This window comes from Erinaceus europaeus, chromosome 14, assembly GCF_950295315.1.
Source record: "Erinaceus europaeus chromosome 14, mEriEur2.1, whole genome shotgun sequence".
NCBI classification, from domain to species: Eukaryota; Metazoa; Chordata; class Mammalia; order Eulipotyphla; family Erinaceidae; genus Erinaceus; species Erinaceus europaeus.
This window is the reverse complement of record NC_080175.1, coordinates 724,409-745,301: the sequence shown is the minus strand read 5'-3', so window position 1 is coordinate 745,301 and position 20,893 is coordinate 724,409. Positions and strand designations below refer to the sequence as shown.

General features: G+C 65.2%; 1 protein-coding gene across 12 annotated transcripts in view; it reads left to right on the top strand.

Moving 5' to 3' along the window:
• The first annotated feature begins 5,948 nt into the window (after positions 1-5,948).
• JAKMIP3 (Janus kinase and microtubule interacting protein 3) overlaps positions 5,949-20,893 on the top strand; it is a 36,557-nt gene continuing 21,612 nt past the window's right edge. For 11 of the 12 annotated variants that reach the window (XR_009544600.1, XR_009544599.1, XR_009544598.1 and 8 more), the window contains exons 1-2: positions 16,206-16,746; positions 17,473-17,952. Coding sequence is in view for 7 of the 12 variants with exons in the window: in XM_060171047.1 (XP_060027030.1) it covers positions 16,612-16,746; positions 17,473-17,952 (615 nt within the window). In the remaining 5 variants the exon portion in view is untranslated. Of the gene's footprint in view, positions 6,010-16,205; positions 16,747-17,472; positions 17,953-20,893 lie in introns of those variants that run through there. The other variant, XR_009544596.1, reaches the window with a different exon arrangement.

Below are 20,893 nucleotides of genomic sequence, written 5' to 3'. Positions count from 1 at the left end.
GTCTGCAGGGCAGGGTCTCTGCAGGGCAGGGTGTCTGTCTGCAGGGCAGAATGTGTCTGCAGGGCGGGGTGTCTGTCTGCAGGGCGGGGTGTCTGTCTGCAGGGCAGGGTGTCTGTCTGCTGGGCAGGGTGTCTGCAGGGCAGGGTATCTGTCAGCAGGGCATGTCTGCAGGGCAGGTGTCTGTCTGCAGGGCAGGGTGTCTGCAGGGCAGGGTGTCTGTCTGCAGGGCAGGGTATCTGCAGGGCAGGGTGTCTGTCAGCAGGGCATCTCTGCAGGGCGGGGTCTCTGCAGGGCAGGGTGTCTGTCTGCAGGGCAGGGTGTCTGTCTGCAGGGCAGGGTATCTGTCAGCAGGGCATCTCCGCAGGGCGGGGTGTCTGTCTGCAGGGCTGGGTGTCTGTCTGCTGGGCAGGGTGTCTGCAGGGCAGGGTGTCTGTCAGCAGGGCATCTCTGCAGGGTGGGGTCTCTGCAGGGCAGAGTGTGTCTGCAGGGCAGGGTCTCTGCAGGGCAGGGTGTCTGTCTGCAGGGCAGAATGTGTCTGCAGGGCAAGGTGTCTCTGCAGGGCAGGGTGTCTGTCTGAAGGGCAGGGGGCATCTCTGCAGGGCGTCTGTCTGCAGGGCGGGGGGCGTCTCTGCAGGGAAGGGTGAATCTGCAGGGCAAGGTGTCTGTCTGCAGGGGGGTCTCTGCAGAGCAGGGTCTCTGCAGGGCAGGGTGTCTGTAGGGTGTCTGTCTGCAGGGCAGGGTGTCTCTGTAGGATGTCTGTCTGCAGGGCAGGGTGTCTCTGCAGGGCAGAGTGTGTCTGCAGGGCGGGGTGTCTCTGCAGGGCAGGGTGTCTGTCTGCAGGGCGGGGGGGTGTCTCTGCAGGGAAGGGTGTCTCTGCAGGGCAAGGTGTCTGTCTGCAGGGGGGGTCTCTGCAGAGCAGGGTGTCTCTGTAGGGTGTCTGTCTGCAGGGCAGGGTGTCTCTGTAGGATGTCTGTCTGCAGGGCAGGGTGTCTCTGCAGGGCAGAGTGTGTCTGCAGGGCGGGGTGTCTCTGCAGGGCAGGGTGTCTGTCTGCAGGGTGGGGGGGTGTCTCTGCAGGGCAGGGTGTCTCTGCAGGGCACACGCTGTGACTGACTGAGCACAGTCATGTCCTGTAAGTCGTGCCCCTGGTGATGACGGCTCCCTTCTCTCCCCAGTGACCCCGCCTGCGTGTCTGCACCCTTGGGGCCCTGACCACTGGTGACTGATGACACCCTGCCCAGTCGGGCGTGTGGCCGTGGGTGGCGTCGCCCCCTGTGCCAGGGCCCTGCTGCACCCAGCAGGCAGGGGCCCCGCTCATGGCACCCAGGGTGTCTCCCTGGCAGCTTGGGGTGCACGTGGGGCTGGAGCCAGAGGGAGGCCAGGTACCGGCCTCCCCCACACGTGCAGCGGAGGGAGGGTTGGGAGACTGGCAGCAGCGCCACTGGGCCTGGGCGCGAGGACACTGTGTGCCGAGCCTCCCTGGCTGTGCCGTCACCGCCTCTCCCTTCTAGGAACCTGGGATCAGGCTGTCTCGTCCTGTCCCAGGCCAGGCAGGAAGTCCCAGTCCCCAGGCAGCCCTGAGGAATGCTGTAAACAGCAGCACCCTGGACACTTGCTTCACTTTGGGGGCGGGGCGCTGGAGGAGGTTGTCCTGTGTCCTCTGTCCCTGGTCCCCAGCCAGGCTGCAGACGAGACCTGTGAGGGCCCCAACTGGAGCCAGTCAGGGGAGGGGCCAGCCGGGGCTGGAGGCAGCAGAGAGGGTCCTGGGGGAGGGGGCAGCTGGGACTCAGCTCTGCTGGGGGAGGTGGGAGCCAGGGGCTGGGGTCAGCACTGCTGGGGGCCTTGGCACCTAGATCCAGCCCCGTGGGTGGGCGAGGGGGACGATGCAGGAAGGCTTCTGCTAAGGCTGGAATCTCTTCTGAACTCCCGGGAGGGTGGGGGTTTCCCTCCAGGGCCCCCCCCCCTCACCCCTTAGAACATCAGGGTCTGTCACTGGCTCACGGGCACCCCAGCAGGCCTGCAGCAGGGAGCATGCTGGGACAGGGGGTCTGGGGGTTCAGCAGGGACCCAGGGCTGGGGCCTAAGCTGGGCTCAGCCCCCTTCCTGTTAGACTCTCTGCTCTTGGAGAAACAGATGAATCTTAACTCTTCTAGAAAGCAGAGGAAGAGCCACACTGGAACCTGCGGCTTGTGGGGACTGAGTACTGAGCTCGGCAGTACCAGGAGACGGCCTGCATGTCACAGTGCTGAGGGACCTGGGTCCCAGCCCTTGCTCCCCACCCGTAGGGGGAAGCTTCGTGAACATGGCCGCAGGGCCGCGTGTCTCTGTCTCCATCTGCCCTCTCAACTTCTCTGTCTCTATCCAACAAAAATAGATAAAATACTCAAACTTCATCTGCCCGCTGGCCCCTTGGCAGGTGGAGGCTCTGCCCAGCAGACTGAGTCTTTTCCTGTCATTTTTTAAATTTGTGATTAATAGTCGGAAATACAACTGTAAGGTGGCTGGGGCGAGCCCACCCACAGCCCCCACCAGAGCCCCATGTCCCCACCTCCACCTCTCAGAGAACCGCCAGAGTTCTCACAAGGCTTAGAGCCAGTTTGCTGGCTTCTGTTTTTTGTTTGTTTGTTTCTCTGTTTTGTTTTTTGGCAAGTCCATGTAAATCAGCTCTCGATTCCACATAGGAGTGAAGTCTTTACTATCATCACCTCCAGTTCCATCCATTTTGTCCCAAAGGACACAGTATCATCTTTTTGATAGAATAGTAGTATTCTATGGAGTGTATATCCATAACTTCTTTAGCCAGTCACCTGTGGATGGGTGTCTAGGCTGCTTCCACCCTTTGGCTGCCGTGATTAAAGCAGCCGTGAACACAGGGCTGCAGGACCCCTTCTAATCAGTGTCTGAGTGTCCAGCGGGGAACTGCGGCGAGTGGGTTGCTGGGCCTGCAGGTGACTCCATGCTGATCTAAGGGCTGTCCCGTCTGCATCCCCTCAGTGGAGCAGAGGTCCCTTCTCTCCACAACCTCCCCACACCTGTCCTCTCCTGGTTTGTTGGTGGAAGCCACTGTTGAGGCGTGAGATGGGATCTCAGTGTGGTTCTAACTTGCATTTTTCTACTGGTGAGTGGCGTGGAGCATTTCGGGGGGGGGGTGGGCATATGTATCTCTTCTTTTGAAACATGTTTGTTTAGTTTTTGGCCCACTTTCTTTTTTTTTTTTTTCCCAATCTTTATTGAGTGGGAATGCAGTGTGATCTAGCCATCTCTAAACACAATCCTGTCCTTATATCTTTGGCCCACTTTCTTACGGGGTCGTTCTTGCTTCTGTTGTAGATCTGTACCAATTCTGTCTACGTGTTTGCTATCGGTGGCTTATCAGATGCATGAATCTGGGTCCTTGCGTGTTGTGACGCATGCACTTAGCCAGGTGCTCCACTGCCTGGCCCAGCTACAAGTTTTCCAAACACACCTGCAGCCCCAGCTGTATTTTAATAAACTGTTTGCTGAGCATGGCAGACGCTGCCACACGGTTCAGAATCGTGTCACACTCTACACCAAGGCCGTCCTCCCGGCCAACTTCATGTGCTGGGACTTGGCTGAAGTCTGATTAGTTTCGGTCTCTTTATACCACAGGAACCCCTGCATGGTCCTCCAGCTTGCGCCAACCTGCTGTGAAGAATACTTAGTGGCATAGAAATGTCTTGATATTGTTTTCTTTATGTTTCAATGGGAATTAAATTTTATGTTTCAATGGAAATGGGTGTGAGACATCTTCTCCCGTCTACTGGCTGCCTGGCTACCCTTATGGAGATGCTTTTGGTGTGCAGACGCTCTTTCGCTCCATGGAATCCCATTTATTTGTTCACTCTTGTTTCCATTTCCCACGCCCAGGGGGCTGAGTCTCCAAATACAACTTTGATGTGACGGTCTTGCAAAGCTTCACCGTTTTCTTCTCTAATTTTTCGTTTCTGGCCTAATCTCTAGTATTTCATCCATGGCGATCTGGCCTTGGTGTGTGGTGTTAGGGGCGGTCCTAGTTTCTGTCCAGTCTCCCCAGCACCATCTGTTGAAGACCTTCTTCTCCCCTGTGTCACACGTGGGGTGGCTGGATGTGCGGGCTCTCTTCTGGCCTCTCGGTTCTGCTCTGGTGGCCCCAGTGTGCGTGGGCCCCAGCGCCTGCTGCTCTGACCCTGTTGCTTTGTGGCGTGAACTGCAGTTGCTGAGCCTTCAGATGTCCCCTTTCGTCTCCTAAGCGCTTCGGCCAGGTGTGATTTTTTGTAGCCCCACACAAATGTTTGGACAAGTGGCTCAATTGGATTGAAAAATGTGTTTATCTGTTTCCTGTGAGCTGGAGTTTCTCGAGACAGTGAGAAGCCAGAGCACCCCTCACACCGGGTGTATGTGGTGGAGAGGTGTCAGTCACAGCTCAGGGCGCCAGTAGGCCGGGCTAGCTTCGCGGCGGGAGACAGACGACCAGAGACACACGGCTGAGCGGAGAAGCAGTATTTCTTTATTCACGAGCAAACGGCTAAAAAAACTAATCTAATCTAATCGCAACCCAAATCTGTCCTGCATCCTCCTCCAGCAGCAGCATCAGGAAGCCCGGAAGTTATGTAGGATGGGCGGCGGGGAGAAGGAAGAGGCAGGAAACGGCAAAGACTAAACCACAAAGACTAAATCTCCCAGGGGCAGGGGCCGGGGGAGTGAGAATGACCATGTAAATAGACCACAACGTGAAGCCACGTAACAGGAGGGCTCCCAGGAGCAGAACCAGAAGCAGACCAACAGAGAGGAGTCTGGGGCCCACCCAGCCCTCCGCTCCCTCCCCTTGAACCCGCACACATGGCGGCCGCAGCATGTGTGCCTCTGCTGCCGTGCTGTCTGTCCATCAGGAGTGTGAGCCCTGAGCTCGCGGGCAGGGGCACAGAGGGCTTGTGGAACGGGCAGGCTGGGTGCCTCTGGGAAGCCCCTCACTGGACTCTCCCCTCCCCGGCCAGCGGGAAGGGCCTGGCAGGCTTCCATGGGCCTGGGTGAGGGGCTCCTGTGGGGGTGGGGGACAGGCCCCAGCACTTGACCGCCCAACATGGGGCGTCAGGGCAGAAGATGCTGGACCCAGAGGGCAGACCCGCGGGACACCTCCGTGTGTGTTGGGGTGGGGGTTCAGGAGCCTGGGCTCCCAGGACAGAGACCCACAGCGGCCTCCTGCTCTGGCCACGGGGGAGAAATGGCTGTGCGGGGTGACACTGGGAGGACAGCTGCCACTGCCAGGGGAACAGCTGTGCCCTGAGAGGGGCCAGTGGGAGAAGCCCAGGGCAGGCTCAGGAGAGCTTCCCAGAGCCTCTGTCCATGGTGCCCCCACGTGGCGCAGGGCCAGAGGCTTGGTGGTGAAGAAGTGATCTCGGGGGACAGGGAGGCAGGGTGTGATGCACACATGTTACAGTGCGCAAGGACCCGGGTTCGACCCCCTGCTCCCCGCGTGCGGGGGTGGGCGGGGGTGAGGCTTCGCGAGGTGAAGCAGGACTGCAGGTGTCTCTCTGTCTATCCCCCTTCCTCCCCTCCTCATTTCTCTCTGTCCGAATAAAAATCAGAAAAGGGAAAGAAAAAGGGGGCTCGTAGTGCGGACACCACGCCCCAGCCATAGCCCCGGTGGCCTCCAGAGAGATGAACATCAAAGCGTCTCCCTCCACCCGGCGAGTCCCCGCCCCGACAGAAGCGCAGGTGGGGGCGTCGCTGGATGGAGCGGCGGTCCCACGGGCCTCGGACCCGGGCCCCTCCCGCGCTCTGCGGGGTGGGGGCTGGATTCGCCGGCGGTGGGGGGGTCACAGGCCGGGTGGGGTGTCGCGGGCCCTGGTTGCGGCGCCCAGCGCGGTGACGCCCCGCACCCCCCCACGCCCCGCGCCCCGCACCCCTCACCCCAAACCCCGCGCCCCGCGCCCCTCACCCCGCCCCCGCGCCCCGCGCCCCGCACCCCGCCTGCAGCGCCGCCGCAATGGAGCGAGGAGCCGCCCGAGCGGGTGAGCGCAGTGTGGCCTGTGGCCGGGGAGGGGCCGGGATGGGGATGGGGCCGAGGAGGGAGGGCCGGGAGGGGACCCTGCAGAGGCCGGGCGGGGGAGCGGGGGCGCCTTTGCGGAGGGTGGGAGCGGGCGCGGTGCGGGGTTTCCCCAGGACGCTGCGCGGGGCGGGTGGCGGCTGTGGGGCGCCCGCGGGCGGGGTGAGCAGGAGGGGCCGCGCGGTCCGGAGACCCTCCGCTCCCGGTGCCCCGCGGGCTCGGCGACACCGGTGACTGCGGATGCTGCGGGGCGGGTGCGGGGCGGGTGGGTGCGGGGCAGTGTGGGTGCAGGTGGGTGCGGGGCGGGTGTGAGTGCAGGCGGGTGCGGGGCGGGTGGGTGCGGGGCAGTGTGGGTGCAGGTGGGTACGGGGCGGGTGCGGGTGCAGGTGGGTGCGGGGCGGGTGGGTGCGGGGCAGTGTGGGTGCAGGTGGGTGCGGGGCAGTGTGGGTGCAGGTGGGTGCGGGGCGGGTGCGGGTGCAGGTGGTGGGGAGGCCTGGCCCACCGCCGCAGGGGTGAAGGGGCAGCCAGGGGCTGCAGGCAGGGGAGCTGCTGAGGCCCGCCCCCCCGCCGCTCCCCTCCTACCTCCCCATCCACTCCCCCTCCCTCCCCCTCCCCATCCCTCCCCCTCCCCTCCCTCCCCCTCTCTCCCCCTCCCTCCCCCTCTCTCCCCCTCCCTCCCCCTCCCCGTCCCCTCCCTCCCCCTCTCTCCCCCTCCTTCCCCCTCTCTCCCCCTCCCTCCCCCTCTCTCCCCCTCCCTCCCCCTCCCCGTCCCCTCCTTCCCCCTCTCTCCCCCTCCCTCCCCCTCTCTCCCCCTCCCTCCCTCTCCCTCCCCCTCTTTCCCCCTCTCTCCCCCTCCCTCCCCTCCCCACCCTGCAGGCCAGCCTCTGGTAGGGAGCCTCTGGGCCTGCAATGCTGGTGGGGGAGCCAGGCGCCCCGCCCCTCGGGAGCCCCAGTGCCTGGGGGGGCACCTATGGGGGTGGGCACAGGCCCCGACCCTCACCCCTCACCCCTCACCCCCCCCAAGATGGCAGCGCCCAGGGAGGAGCCCGCACTGCGGCGGCTCACAGCCCATCGGCCCGGGCGGAGAGTGTGCGCCCAGCTGTCCGCTGCCCCTGCCGGGCCCTGGCCTCCCGCTGCTGGGCACTTGGCTGCCTCCCCCGCAGACTGCAGGCGAAGGGGATGCCAGGTCCTGGTGGCATGGCCGGGCCCAGCTGAGCCAGTGTGGGTGGGCCTGGGCCTGCCGGATCTCAGAGCCGCAGCTGGAGGGGCCCGGCTGTGAGTCCTGGGCCTGGAGGGAGGCCCGGCCTGTCTCCTGCCCCCCCGCCCCGCAGGGCCAGGCCTCTGCTGTCTGTCCCTGGTGCCGGGTGGGGACCCAGGACTGTCCTCCAGCAGACTCAGAGGGAGCGCCGCACCGGGCTCTGTGTGTTGGGTGGGGGCTGCTGCCTCCCGCCCGTGGGAAGCCCCCATCCACTCTGGGGACTGAGGGGTGGGGGCCTCTTTGCACCCATCCTTTCTTCTTCCTCATAATAAAAGAAAGCCCATGAGGACAGAGAGGCTGGGGTGGTGGTGGTGGGTACCCAGCCCCTACTGAGCTGGAAGCCTGGACCCTGGGGCACTTTCAGGTGAGGCCCAAACATGTCCCCAGACCCACAGGGGGCAGCTCCGACCCCCAGTGTGACAGCACCCGGGTCTCTGGGGTTGACGGGTCTGGTGAGGTCATGGGGGGGCCAGGGGCATGGGAGCAGGTCTGCACCCCCACTTCCTGTCCCCACTAGACCACCATCTCTGCCTCTCCCCCTGTCCCCCTCTCTTTAATAAATTCAAGCCTGCTAACTTCAGCCACCTTTTTTAAAAAATATTTTTTAATATTCATTTATTTTCCCTTTTGTTGCCTTTGTTTTTTATTGTTGTTGTAGGTATTGTTGTCGTCGTTGTTGGATAGGACAGAGAGAAATGGAGAGAGGAAGGGAAGACAGAGGGGGAGAGAAAGACAGACACCTGCAGACCTGCTTCACCACCTGTGAAGCGACTCCCCTGCAGGTGGGGAGCCGGGGGCTCGATCCGGGATCCTCATGCCGGTCCTCGTGCTTTGCGCCACCTGCACTTAACCCACTGCACTGCCACCCGACTCCCCGCCTTTTCTCTTTAAGACTGTCCTGTAGAGAGGGGCAGAGAGACCCAGAGCATCACCCTGGCACAGCTGGTGCCAGGGTTCAGACTCAGGCCCTCACACTTACCCGTCCACGGCTGCAGCGCCGCGCGGCTCCCAGACCCTGGCTTCTCCCTGTGCCTGTCACTCCAGGCCACGCTTTCCCTCAGAGAGGACAGGGCATGAGGGACTCCCCGGCACTGGGTGCTAGCCCCCACGTGGTGCCAGAGGCTCAGATGCCAGCCGGGCTCCTAGCAGGGGCTCAAACCTGACCTGGCAAACCCGTGACCCAGTCCTTCCACTTTACTAGTTCACCGATTCATTCATGTGTGTATGTGTGTGTATGTATATATTAACATTTCCTTTATTATTGGATAGAGGCAGAGAGAAGTTGGGGGGGTGGAGAGAGAGAGAGAGAGAGACACACGTGCTTATGAAGCTTCCCCTGTGCAGGTGGGGCCCGGGGGCCTGAACCTGGGTGCTTGTGCATGCTAACATGTTAGCTCCACTAGCCCTTAGCTACCTATTGTTGCTGCTGCTGAGGCTTCACTGCTTGGGGGCAGATTTTCATCAGGACGCCACAGCACTGAGCTGTCCCCTTCGGCTGAGCTGGAACGCGGTGCCCTGGCCCTCCGAGGGACGCGGCTCACTCTGTGCTGCTCAGACCCTCCAGGAGCTTTGGAGCTTCCTACAGCCCTGCACCAGGCCGTCATGCCGCACTTGGGGTGGGGGGTGCCGGGGAGGCTTGGGGGCTTCCGTGACATCTTCTTTGCATTGCTCTAAATACCACTTGCAGACCTTTCTTGTTTTCAATTTCTTTGTGATGAGTAGTGAGTTACAAGATGGTTACAGAGTAGTGTGTCTCCATCTCCTGCCCCCAGAGAACCACCAGACTTCGGCAACCCTTAGAGACGTTTGCTTGTTTCTGTTTGTTTTCTCCAAGTCCATGTAAACCAGCTCTAGATTCCACACAGGAGTGAAGCCTCTGGGAGCTGCGTCTCATCTCTCTACTTACTTCACTGAGCACATCACCTCCAGCTCCATCCATTTTGTCCCAAAGGGCACAATATCATCTTTTTGATGGCAGAGTAGTATTCCATGGAGTATATGCCCCCTCACTTCAGTCATCTGTGGATGGGCACGTAGGCTGCGTCCACTCCTGGCTGCTGTGAGCACAGGGGGCAGGGTCCCTCCCAGTTAGTGTTTGAGTGTCCACTGGGTAAATGCGAGAGTGGGTTGCTTCTCACTGCATTTCACACAGATGAGGGCACCACAGCAGGAGAGCTGCCCGCAGTGCTGTGACCTGTGGCACCACTGGCTCTGGTAAGCACAGGTCCTGCTGGGTGAGCTGCTGTCCTGCGACTTGTTGATTCTGTTTGTTTATTTGCCTCCAGGCTCATCGCTGGGGCTTGGTGCTGCCAGTGTCCTTCTTCTCCCTCTTTTATTTCCCCAGTTTTATTGGGCAGGGCTGAGAGAGGAGAGGAGACAGACAGGAAGAGACAGTGAGATGCCTGCAGCCCTGCTTCACCATTTGTGAAGCTTCCTCCCTGCAGGTGGGGACCAGGGGCTCGAACCCGGGGCCTTGCGCTCTGTGCGCTCAACCAGGTGCACCACCGCCCGGCTGTGGCGTGGCCGTGTCTGCTCTGAGCCCCGTGGCCGTGTCTGCTCTGAGCCCCATATGTGGCTGTGTCTGCTCTGAGCCCTGTGGCGTGGCCGTGTCTGCTCTGAGCCCTGTGGCGTGGCCGTGTCTGCTCCTGAGCCCCGTGGCCGTGTCTGCTCTGAGCCCCGTGGCCGTGTCTGCTCTGAGCCCTGTACGTGGCCGTGTCTGCTCTGAGCCCTGTATGTGGCCGTGTCTGCTCTGAGCCCCGTGGCCATGTCTGTTCCTGAGCCCCGTACGTGGCCGTGTCTGCTCTGAGCCCCGTGGCCGTGTCTGCTCTGAGCCCCGGACATGGCCGTGTCTGCTCCTGAGCCCCGTACACAGCCGTGTCTGCTCTGAGCCCTGTACGTGGCCGTGTCTGCTCTGAGCCCCGTACGTGGCCGTGTCTGCTCTGAGCCCCATGGCCGTGTCTGCTCTGAGCCCTGTACGTGGCCGTGTCTGCTCTGAGCCCTGTACGTGGCCGTGTCTGCTCTGAGCCCCGTACATGGCCGTGTCTGCTCCTGAGCCCCGTACATGGCCGTGTCTGCTCCTGAGGCCCGTACATGGCCGTGTCTGCTCCTGAGGCCCGTACATGGCCGTGTCTGCTCCTGAGCCCCGTACATGGCCGTGTCTGCTGCCCCAGCACCACCATCCTCCCAGCCCCGAGAGTTCCTTTGCCTCTGTCTTCCTTGACTCTCTACTCACATCTCTACTGTGTTTCTGCTTTGCTCTGTGGGTGCTGGCTTCCTGCTGCTGGGTGTTGGGAACCCCTTGCCCCAGCCTTTTCCTTGGGCAGAGGGACCTGTGCCGCCCAGGCAGCGGCACCGAGAGCTGGCTTCCCTCGTGTCGTGACCGTGCCCCTGGGTCAGACCCGGCCGATGGCTGGTGACCCTGCTGTGCACAGCTGGTGCCGGTGCTTCTGGGCTGTTGCCCGCGGCCCCATGCAGTGTCCCCATGTCACCACAAGGGTGTGGTGGGGCTTGACGTAGGCCCTGGAGCCCCCGAATTGGGGCTGGGTGGGGCTCTGCATGCAGACCAGCTCAGGAACACCCACTCGGCCTCAGGCCTTGTCACAGGTGTGGGAGCAGATGGGCTGTGGGCACAGTCCAGGGGTGCAGAGGAGTATGGTACAGGTGTGTGCAGGTGGCCAAGCCCCCGCAGGCATGCTACAGTTGGCACCGCTGTTGTGGACATGACAGGTGGGCAGATGCAGAGCGCATGGCTTGCCGGGATAGCCTGAGGGGGCTTCTTCCCGAGCAGTGCTCTCTGGGTTGGAGAGAACTCAACTGGAGCCGATCTAGGCTGCTGCGTGGGAGAGGGATCAGGAACTCGTGCCGCACTAACTTCGCAGGAGATACACTCTGGAACTCTCGGAGCTGGAAAGCAATTTCCAAGTGTCTTTAATCAGAAGAGCAGCTGTTTTTATACTCTCCAAGTAGGGTGGTAACAGGATGTGACATAGAGAGAGTGGAGCGAAAAGTGACTGGTGGAAGATCAGGGTGTGACAAGGAGAGGGGGCGGAGCAGGCGAGAATCCTATCACTGAACCACCAATGCCCTGGAGGGAGTGTTTTATGTAAATGTAAAAGTTATTTATGTAAATAGACCAAAGCTTTGAATGGGATCAATAAATCCCTATATAGGCATATGGTTAAGCAGAAGCCAGGGGGAGCTGGCATACTACCCAACATGGCTCAGGTGACAAGTTGCAGGGGCGTGGTGGCTCAGGTGGGCACAGGTATGCTGGGTCCAGGTGTGTGCAGTGCACTGGGCGTAGCTCTAGCGGGCAGGTGGGAGAGTGTGGTGAGCACGGCGGTGCAGGTGCCCAGAGCCCCTGCTGACAGGGTGTGCCCCATGGCTGGGCAGGCACTGGGCCTTGCAGGGGGCTGTGCGGTGCAGGTGTGGAGCAGAGGCTGAGGTGGAGGTGTGGGGCTGCCCGGGCAGGGGTCCGGAGCTCCAGAGGTGCAGCAGGGGCCCAGTGCACAGGGGTGGGCACAGGGGTGGGTGAGGCCTCGCTACCACCCGGCCCTGCCCCTCAAGCAGGTGGCCAAGCTGTCACCCGGCGGGTGGACGGGCTGGCTGTGTCCGGCGTGGCCGACCGTGACGGGCGCCATCCCAGGTGCCAGGGGCTCTCGGCTGAGCTCCGGCCCCACACAATGGGGCTGTGTCCAGGCCGGAGCCGGGATGTCCCCAGGGCACCGCAAGGCCGTTTCCAGTCACGGCACTCCTGTCCCCTCACGCTCAGCCCTGCATCCGGGAGCCCACCCCCAGCGAGGAGAGCAGAGGCAGGCTCGGCCCGGCTCCGAGGTCCAGAGTCCTCACAGTGCAGACAGGCCGGAACAGCACCCTGGCCCTGGGTCCAAGCCCCAGCACCACCTGGAGACTGATTGGCAGAGCCGTGCTGGGGTGCCCTCCTCTCTGCCCCTGTAAGAGGACAGCAGCGTTGAGCGAGGAGGGTCTGCCTGGTGCGTCCGCGCCCCACTGCTGCGGGGAGCGGTGCAGACCCCCGGAGCTCTGGGCAGCGGCCACGGGATGCCCAGCATCAGGGCGCCAGTCTCATGGCGCTGGGTCATCAGCTGTGGCGCCCACTCAAGCTCTGTCTCTTCTTAAAGAACAGCTAGGGGGTCGGGCGGTGGCGCAGTGGGTTAAGCGCACGTGGCGCCAAGCACAAGGACCAGCCTAAGCATCCCGGTTCGAGCCCCCGGCTCCCCACCTGCAGGGGAGTCGCTTCACAGGCGGTGAAGCAGGTCTCCAGGTATCTGTCTTTCTCTCCCTGTCTCTGTCTTCCCCTCCTCTCTCCATTTCTCTCTGTCCTGTCCAACAACAACAGCAGCAATAATAACTACAACAAGCAACAAAGGCAACAAAAGGGAATCAATCAATCAATCAATATTTTTAGAAGGTACAACTAGAGCTCCTTGCCCGCTGGAAGGCTGCCCGTCGCCAAGCTCAGCGCGTGGTCAGAGGCCCAGGGCACCCTCCCCCCAGGCAGCCCTTCCTGAGAGAACAGAGCCAGGGCAGAGCCTCTCCTGGGAGGAGGAGGGATAATGGGGAGGAAGAGAGAAGATGAGGGAGGATTGAGGGGATGGGGAGGATGAGGATGGAGGAGGATGGAGGATGGGGGAGGGGAGGATGGAGGAGGATGGGGAGGATGACGGAGAATGGGGGAGGATGTGGGAGGGGAGGATGGGGAGGATGGGGAGGATGGGGGAGGGGAGGATAGAGAGGGTGGGGAGGATGGGGGAGGATGGGGAGGATGGAGGAGGATGGGGAGGATGGAGGATGGGGGAGGGGAGGATGGGGAGGATGAGGAGGATGGGGAGGATGGGGGAGGGGAGGATAGAGAGGGTGGGGAGGATGGGGAGGATGGGGAGGATGGAGGAGGATGGAGGAGGATGGGGGAGGATGGGGGAGGGGAGGATGGGGAGGATGGGGGAGGGGAGGATGGAGGAGGATGGGGAGGATGACGGAGAATGGGGGAGGATGTGGGAGGGGAGGATGGGGGAGGATGGGGAGGATGGGGAGGATGGGGGAGGATGGGGAGGATGGGGGAGGGGAGGATGGGGAGGATGAGGAGGATGGGGAGGATGGGGGAGGGGAGGATGGGGAGGATGAGGAGGATGGGGAGGATGGGGGAGGGGAGGATGGGGAGGATGAGGAGGATGGGGAGGATGGGGGAGGGGAGGATGGGGAGGATGAGGAGGATGGGGGAGGGGAGGATGGGGAGGATGAGGAGGATGGGGGAGGATGGGGGAGGGGAGGATAGAGAGGGTGGGGAGGATGGGGGAGGATGGGGAGGATGGAGGAGGATGGGGAGGATGGAGGAGGATGGAGGAGGATGGGGGAGGATGGGGGAGGGGAGGATGGGGAGGGTGGGGAGGATGAGGAGGATGGGGGAGGATGGGGAGGATGGGGGAGGGGAGGATAGGGAGGGTGGGGAGGATGGGGGAGGGTGGGGAGGATGAGGAGGATGGAGGAGGATGGGGGAGGATGAGGGAGAATGGGGGAGGGGAGGGTGGGGGCGTGTGTAGGGTAAGGAGGCCGCTGGAGGAAGTCGGTGCCCCCGCCCTGCCGCCCACCCTTCTCCTGGCACCCTGGGTGTGCTGGCGTCCCAGTGGCTCTCAGGTGGCTCCCGGCTGTGGTCAGGGCCTGGCAAACGCAGAGTGAAGGCCGCCCCTCCTGCCGTGGGCGCCTGCTGAGTCACAGGAGCTGGCTGCCAGCTGGGAGCAGGTGGTGAGGAGGGCAGTGGGCAGGCGGGCACGGTGGGGGCCGCGGGGTGAGTGAGGGGTGAAGGGGCGGGGGTGCAGGCTGCAGGCCCGAGTCCGTGGAGCTGAGCCCAGTGACACCGCGTCTGTATTTACAAGGCCAGCGTGCATGGCCGGAAGCCTCCAGCTCAGGCCTCAGACAGGGCTCAAGGGACCCGGCGCTGGGCTGGGGGGCTGGGTGTTCTGGGGGTGAGGTGTTGGGGGGCTGGGATATCTGGGGCCTTTGGGTGTCAGGGACTTGGGGTGCTTTGCAGGGCTGGGTTGTCCTGGGTGCTGAGGTGTCTGGGGCTGGGAATTGGAGGCACTGGGTGTGGGCAGGCTGCAGACCTGGGTGGGGGCTCTGTGGCTGCTCTTGGGGAAGAAGGCTGAGCAGGGCAAGACCTGTCTCCTGCTGCCCCTGGAGCTTCATGGAGTGCCGGCTTGGGCCCTGCGTCCGTGGGAGCTAGGCACAGGGTTTGGGGACCACCAGCCCACTGGCAGCTGACCAGGGGCCTCTCTGTCTGTCCAGTGAGCAGAAGCAGGGGGTGGGGTGCAGGCCCACTAAAGCACTGAGCTGAGGGAGGGGTGAATGAGGCGGGGCCGAGACACCGTGGGCAGGCCACACCTCTCACCCCTGCTAGCACCCCAACTCTGACCAGGCCTCAGGCCTGGAGCCCAGACCCAATGTGACGCCCCTGCACTCCTGCAGGACTGCCCCCCCGTGACCCCAGGTAGAGGTGGGGCTGGGCCTGGGTGGGAGGCCTCTGTGTCCTGAGGACGATCCTGAGGAGGATGTGGGGTGTGGGGTCTCTTTCTGTGAGGGGCCCCCATTAGAGCCCCTTCCAGAACGCCCAGCATGGCGGGGTGAGAGTTGGGGCTCAAGGCGCCACCTGCATCTTCCTGCCTGCAAGGCCCTGGGGGCTCAGGGGCACGGGTGGGTGGGGGTGACAGCCTGCAGTCTTTCTTCTGGGAGGGAAGAGGCAGATACGGAAGACTCTGGAATGTTTTTCAAAGGAGAGCTGTGGTGCAGCCTTGTCCTGTGGAGATGACACGTGCTACAGGGAACCACACCAGGCAGGGGGTGAGGACAGCCTGGATGTGGGGCTTGTCCCTGCTCCAGTGGGGGCCAGAGGGCCTTCCAGCGTGTGCCAGCACCCATCGGAGGCTGGGGCAGTGGCACTGACGCCCCAGTGACGCTGGCTACGAGGGCCGCCTGGGGTCCTGTCCAGCCCCTCCCTCTGCAGCTCCACTGGGCCAGCACCCACCCCCACCCATGGCTGGCAACACCCAAGGGCCCAGACACCCCAGCCCATCCGTTCTTTGTGGTTCCAGGCACCGGGCTCAGCTGGCAGATGGAGCCTGGATTGAACCTGTGGCCTCAGGGTCTTGGTGTGTGTCCCGTGTCTGAGTGTGAGCTGGCCCTGAGCTCACAACTGCCCAGGCCCTAGGGCAGACCTCGGCTTTCCACACAGTGGGGGGACCCCACGTCTCTGAGGCTTGCTCCCCATTTGGATTAAGCCGCCAGTAAGGTGTGAGGATGGAGCGGCCTGGGTTCCTGGCTGTGGTCTGAAGTCTGCTCTGTGGCCTGGGGTCCCAGTCATGCTTTGGTGTGGCCAGGAGTTCAGGCCATGGTGGGGCTACGGCCTGGGGTTCTGACCATGGTCCTGGCTGGGGTGTCATATATGGGCTGCGGACTGGGGTCTGAGCCATGGCTTGTGGTGTATTCTGAGCTGTGGCCTGGGGTCCTGGCCACGGCTGGGCTGTGGTCTCTGCTCTATGGGCCTGGCTCTAAGCTGTGGTCTGTGGTGTTTTCTGGGCCGTGGCCCTGGGTCCAGGCTCTGGACAGGCTGTGGCCTGGCATCTGCTCTGTGGCCTTGGGTCTGGGCTGTGGCCCTGGGTCCAGCTGTGGACGGGCTGTGGCCTGGCGTCTGCTCTGTGGCCGGGGGTCTGGGCCGTGGCCCTGGGTCCAGCTGTGGATGGGCTGTGGCCTGGCATCTGCTCTGTGGTCTGGGCCGTGGCCCTGGGTCCAGCTGTGGACAGGCTGTGGCCTGGCGTCTGCTCTGTGGCCTGTGGTCTGGGCCGTGGCCCTGGGTCCAGCTGTGGACGGGCTGTGGCCTGGCGTCTGCTCTGTGGCCTGTGGTCTGGGCCGTGGCCCTGGGTCCAGCTGTGGACGGGCTGTGGCCTGGCGTCTGCTCTGTGGCCTGTGGTCTGGGCCGTGGCCCTGGGTCCAGCTGTGGACGGGCTGTGGCCTGGCGTCTGCTCTGTGGCCTGTGGTCTGGGCCGTGGCCCTGGGTCCAGCTGTGGACGGGCTGTGGCCTGGCGTCTGCTCTGTGGCCTGTGGTCTGGGCCGTGGCCCTGGGTCCAGCTGTGGACGGGCTGTGGCCTGGCGTCTGCTCTGTGGCCAGGGGTCTGGGCTGGGTGCAGGGGTGGGTGCAGGTGGGTACAGGGGCTCACCATGACTCCCCGCAGGTGAGTGACGGCAGGTGGCTGCAGGCGCCGGCCCAGCCAGTGGACACGGCAGAGCACGCCCGGCCTCACCATGTCCAGGAAGGGCACCGTCGGCCGTGCCAAGGGGGACAAGCCAGACACACTGAGCGCGCTGCAGGCCGCCAACGAGGAGTTGCGCGCCAAGCTGACCGACGTCCAGATCGAGCTGCAGCAGGAGAGGAGCAAGGTGGGTCCCACCCCTGCAGCCCTGCGCCCCCTGGCTCTGCACCCCACCCTCCCCCTGAGCCCTGCACCCCTGAACCTCACAGCCTGAACCCACCTGCCCCTTCCTGCACTGAACCCTGACTTCCTCCTCTGCACCCCCTGAGCCACACCTGCACCCCACATCCCCCCAGTCCTGGGCCCCTGCGCCCCGGATTCTGCTGTCCCACTCTGTGCCCCCAAGTAAAGGGGACACCTGGGTCCGCCCACCTGTAGTCAGGATGCCCCTGGCCCCGCCCCCTGAGCGGGCTGACCCCGCCCCGGCCCGGACCCGATGGGCTGCTCCAGCCCCGCCCCCTGATTCAGCCCCGCCCCTCTCGACCTAGGCACCGCCCTGACCATGATGACCACGCCCCTCTCCCTCGCCTCTGACTACTGGCCCCGCCCCTGACCCGGCTGGCCCCGCCCCTGATCCGGCTAGCCCCGCCCCTGACCCGGCTGCCCCCGCCCATTACCCGGGTGGCCCCGCCTCTGACCCAGCTAGCCCCGCCTCTGACCCGGCTGGCCCCGCCCCTTACCCGGCTGGCCCCGCCTCTGACCCGGCTGACCCCGCCTCTGACCCGGATGGCCCCGCCCCTGACCCGGATGGCCCCGCCCCTGACCCGGATGGCCCCGCCCCTGACCCAGATGGCCCCGCCCCTGACCCGGATGGCCCCGCCCCTGACCCGGCTGGCCCCGCCCCGGCCCGCAGGTGAGCCGCGTGGAGCGCGAGAAGGCGCAGGAGCTGCGGCAGGTGCGGGAGCAGGAGCAGCACCGCGCGGCCGTGCTGCTGACCGAGCTGCGCGCGCGGCTGCACGAGGACAAGCTGCGGGAGCTGCAGGCGGCGCGGGAGGCGCTGCAGCGGCAGCACGAGGCCGAGCTGCTGCGCGTGGTGCGGGCCAAGGACGGCGAGAGGCAGCGGCTGCAGGCGCGGCTGCGGGCGCCGCGGGGCGCGGGGACGCGGGGGGCCGAGGCCCGCGACGAGGCGCGCAGGGGCTTCGAGCCCGAGCGGGCGCGGCTGCAGCAGGAGATCGCGGAGCTGCGGGGCGCCAAGCGCCAGGCCGAGGAGGCGCTGTCGGCGGCCGCCCGCAACGACCGGGCCAAGGCGGCCGAGATGCGCAGCGTGTGCCACCTGCACCAGGAGGAGCTGACGCGCATCCGCAAGGAGTGTGAGCGCGACATCCGCCGGCTGGTACGGGGGCAGTGGGGGAGGGGCGCGACGTGGGGCGGGGCCCCAGTGGGGGAGGGGGACGGTGACCCCAGTGGGGGAGGGGACGATAACCCCCAGTAGGGGAGGGGGACGGTGACCCCCAGTGGGGGAGGGGACGATAACCCCCAGTAGAGGAGGGGGACGGTGACCCCAGTGGGGGAGGGGACGATAACCCCCAGTAGGGGAGGGGGACGGTGACCCCCAGTGGGGGAGGGGGACGGTGACCCCAGTGGGGGAGGGGGACGATGACCCCAGTGGGGGAGGGGACGATAACCCCCAGTAGGGGAGGGGGCGGTGACCCCCAGAGGGGGAGAGGGACGATGACCCCAGTGGGGGAGGGGACGATGACCCCAGTGGGGGAGGGGGCGGTGACCCCCAGTGGGGGAGAGGGACGATGACCCCAGTGGGGGAGGGGGACGATGATCCCAGTGGGGGAGGGGGCGATGACCCCCAGTGGGGGAGGGGGACGATGACCCCAGTGGGGGAGGGAACGATGACCCCAGTGGGGGAGGGGAACGATGACCCCCAGTGGGGGAGGGGGCGATGACCCCAGTGGGGGAGGGGACGATGACCCCAGTGGGGGAGGGAACGATGACCCCCAGTGGGGGAGGGGGCGATGACCCCAGTGGGGGAGGGGACGATGACCCCCAGTGGGGGAGGGGACGATGACCCCCAGTGGGGGAGGGGGACGATGACCCCCAGTGGGGGAGGGGGACGATGACCCCAGTGGGGGAGGGGGCGGTGACCCCCAGAGGGGGAGAGGGACGATGACCCCAGTGGGGGAGGGGACGATGACCCCAGTGGGGGACAAGGAGGCAGGGTCCTCAATGGGGGAAGGGCACAGGAACCCCCGGGCACAGGAACCCCCGGCCGGGTGCCAGGCTCAGACCCTGGGGAGTCGGGAGAGGTGCCCCCCAGCACAGGGGCAGACTGCGGGGCTCAGGAAGGCCGCCCCCGGACAGAACCAGCCCCCTAGGCTGGGTCTCAGGGGTGCAGGAGGGGGGCTCGTGTCCCCTGTGCGCTGCCCGGGCGCCCCCGCAGCGTGTTGAGCACAGGTGCACCTGACAGTTGCGGTGCGGTCACGCGCTCAGCTGCCGTTTCTGTGTCTGCACTGCCTGGTCCTTTGGGCCGCCAGGGTACTCGTAGCTGAGTTGGAACCACAGGCAGGCCTGCAGCCCTGTGGCCCTTTCCTGGCAGGGATGGGCAGGGATGGGCAGCAGGCAGCCAGGCTGAGATCAGCTGCACACGGCCCAGCGATGATGACCTGGAGGGAGCGGGCCTCTGGGGCACCCCCACCTCCCGGGCCAGGCCCAGCACCCCCACCTCCCGGCCCAGGCCCAGAACCCCACCTCCCAGGCCAGGCCCAGCACCCCCACCTCCCAGCCCAGGCCCAGAACCCCCACCTCCCGGGCCAGGCCCAGCACCCCCACCTCCCAGCCCAGGCCCAGCACCCCCACCTCCCGGCCCAGGCCCAGCACCCCCACCTCCCGCCCAGGCCCAGAACCCCACCTCCCAGGCCAGGCCCAGCACCCCCACCTCCCAGCCCAGGCCCAGCACCCCCACCTCCCGGCCCAGGCCCAGTACCCCCACCTCCCAGCCCAGCACCCCCACCTCCCAGCCCAGGCCCAGCACCCCACCTCCCAGCCCAGGCCCAGCACCCCCACCTCCCGGCCCAGGCCCAGCACCCCCACCTCCAGGCCCAGGCCCAGCACCCCCACCTCCCAGCCCAGGCCCAGAACCCCACCTCCCAGGCCCAGGCCCGGCACCCCCACCTCCCAGGCCCAGGCCCAGCACCCCCACCTCCCAGGCCAGGCCCAGCACCCCCACCTCCCGGCCCAGGCCCAGCACCCCCACCTCCCGGCCCAGGCCCAGAACCCCCACCTCCCAGTCCAGGCCCAGCACCCCCACCTCCCGGCCCAGGCCCAGAACCCCACCTCCCAGGCCAGGCCCAGCACCCCCACCTCCCGGGCCAGGCCCAGCACCCACACCTCCCAGGCCCAGCACCCCACCTCTCAGCCCAGGCCCAGCACCCCACCTCTCAGCCCAGGCCCAGCACCCCCACCTCCCGGCCCAGGCCCAGCACCCCCACCTCCCGGCCCAGGCCCAGCACCCCCACCTCCCAGCCCAGCACCCCCACCTCCCAGCCCAGGCCCAGCACCCCACCTCCCAGGCCAGGCCCAGCACCCCCACCTCCCGGCCCAGGCCCAGCACCCCCACCTCCCAGGCCCAGGCCCAGCACCCCCACCTCCCAGCCCAGGCCCAGCACCCCCACCTCCCAGGCCCAGGCCCGGCACCCCCACCTCCCAGGCCCAGGCCCAGCACCCCACCTCCCAGGCCAGGCCCGGCACCCCCACCTCCCGGCCCAGGCCCAGCACCCCCACCTCCCGGCCCAGGCCCAGCGCCCCACCTCCCAGGCCAGGCCCGGCACCCCCACCTCCCAGGCCAGGCCCAGCACCCACACCTCCCAGGCCCAGCACCCCACCTCTCAGCCCAGGCCCAGCACCCCAGCTCTCAGCCCAGGCCCAGCACCCCACCTCCCAGCCCAGGCCTAGCACCCCCCCCCCACCCCCGCCCCTTCTGTGTATCTGCTCTGGCCAGGGCTCTGCACTGCCATTAAGGACCCAGGTTGGAGCCAGGCTCTCCCAGCGCTAGTCCCGTGCTCCTACTGCATGTTTGCCCCGCCCAAACCAGAGAGAGAGAGAGAAGGAATGAAATAGAGAAGGAACAACAGCAGAGAGAGGAGAAAGCGCCAGTGGAGAAGGAATGAGGAGAGAGAGAGGGAGAGAGAATGAGTGGAGACGGAGTGAGGGGAGACAGGGAGAGAGGGAGCCAGGGGAGAGAGAGAGAGACCCTGCAAACACGAGGCCCTGAGCTCAGGCCACAACACGCTTTGTGTCCCGGTGACCCTGGTCACCTCTGTCCT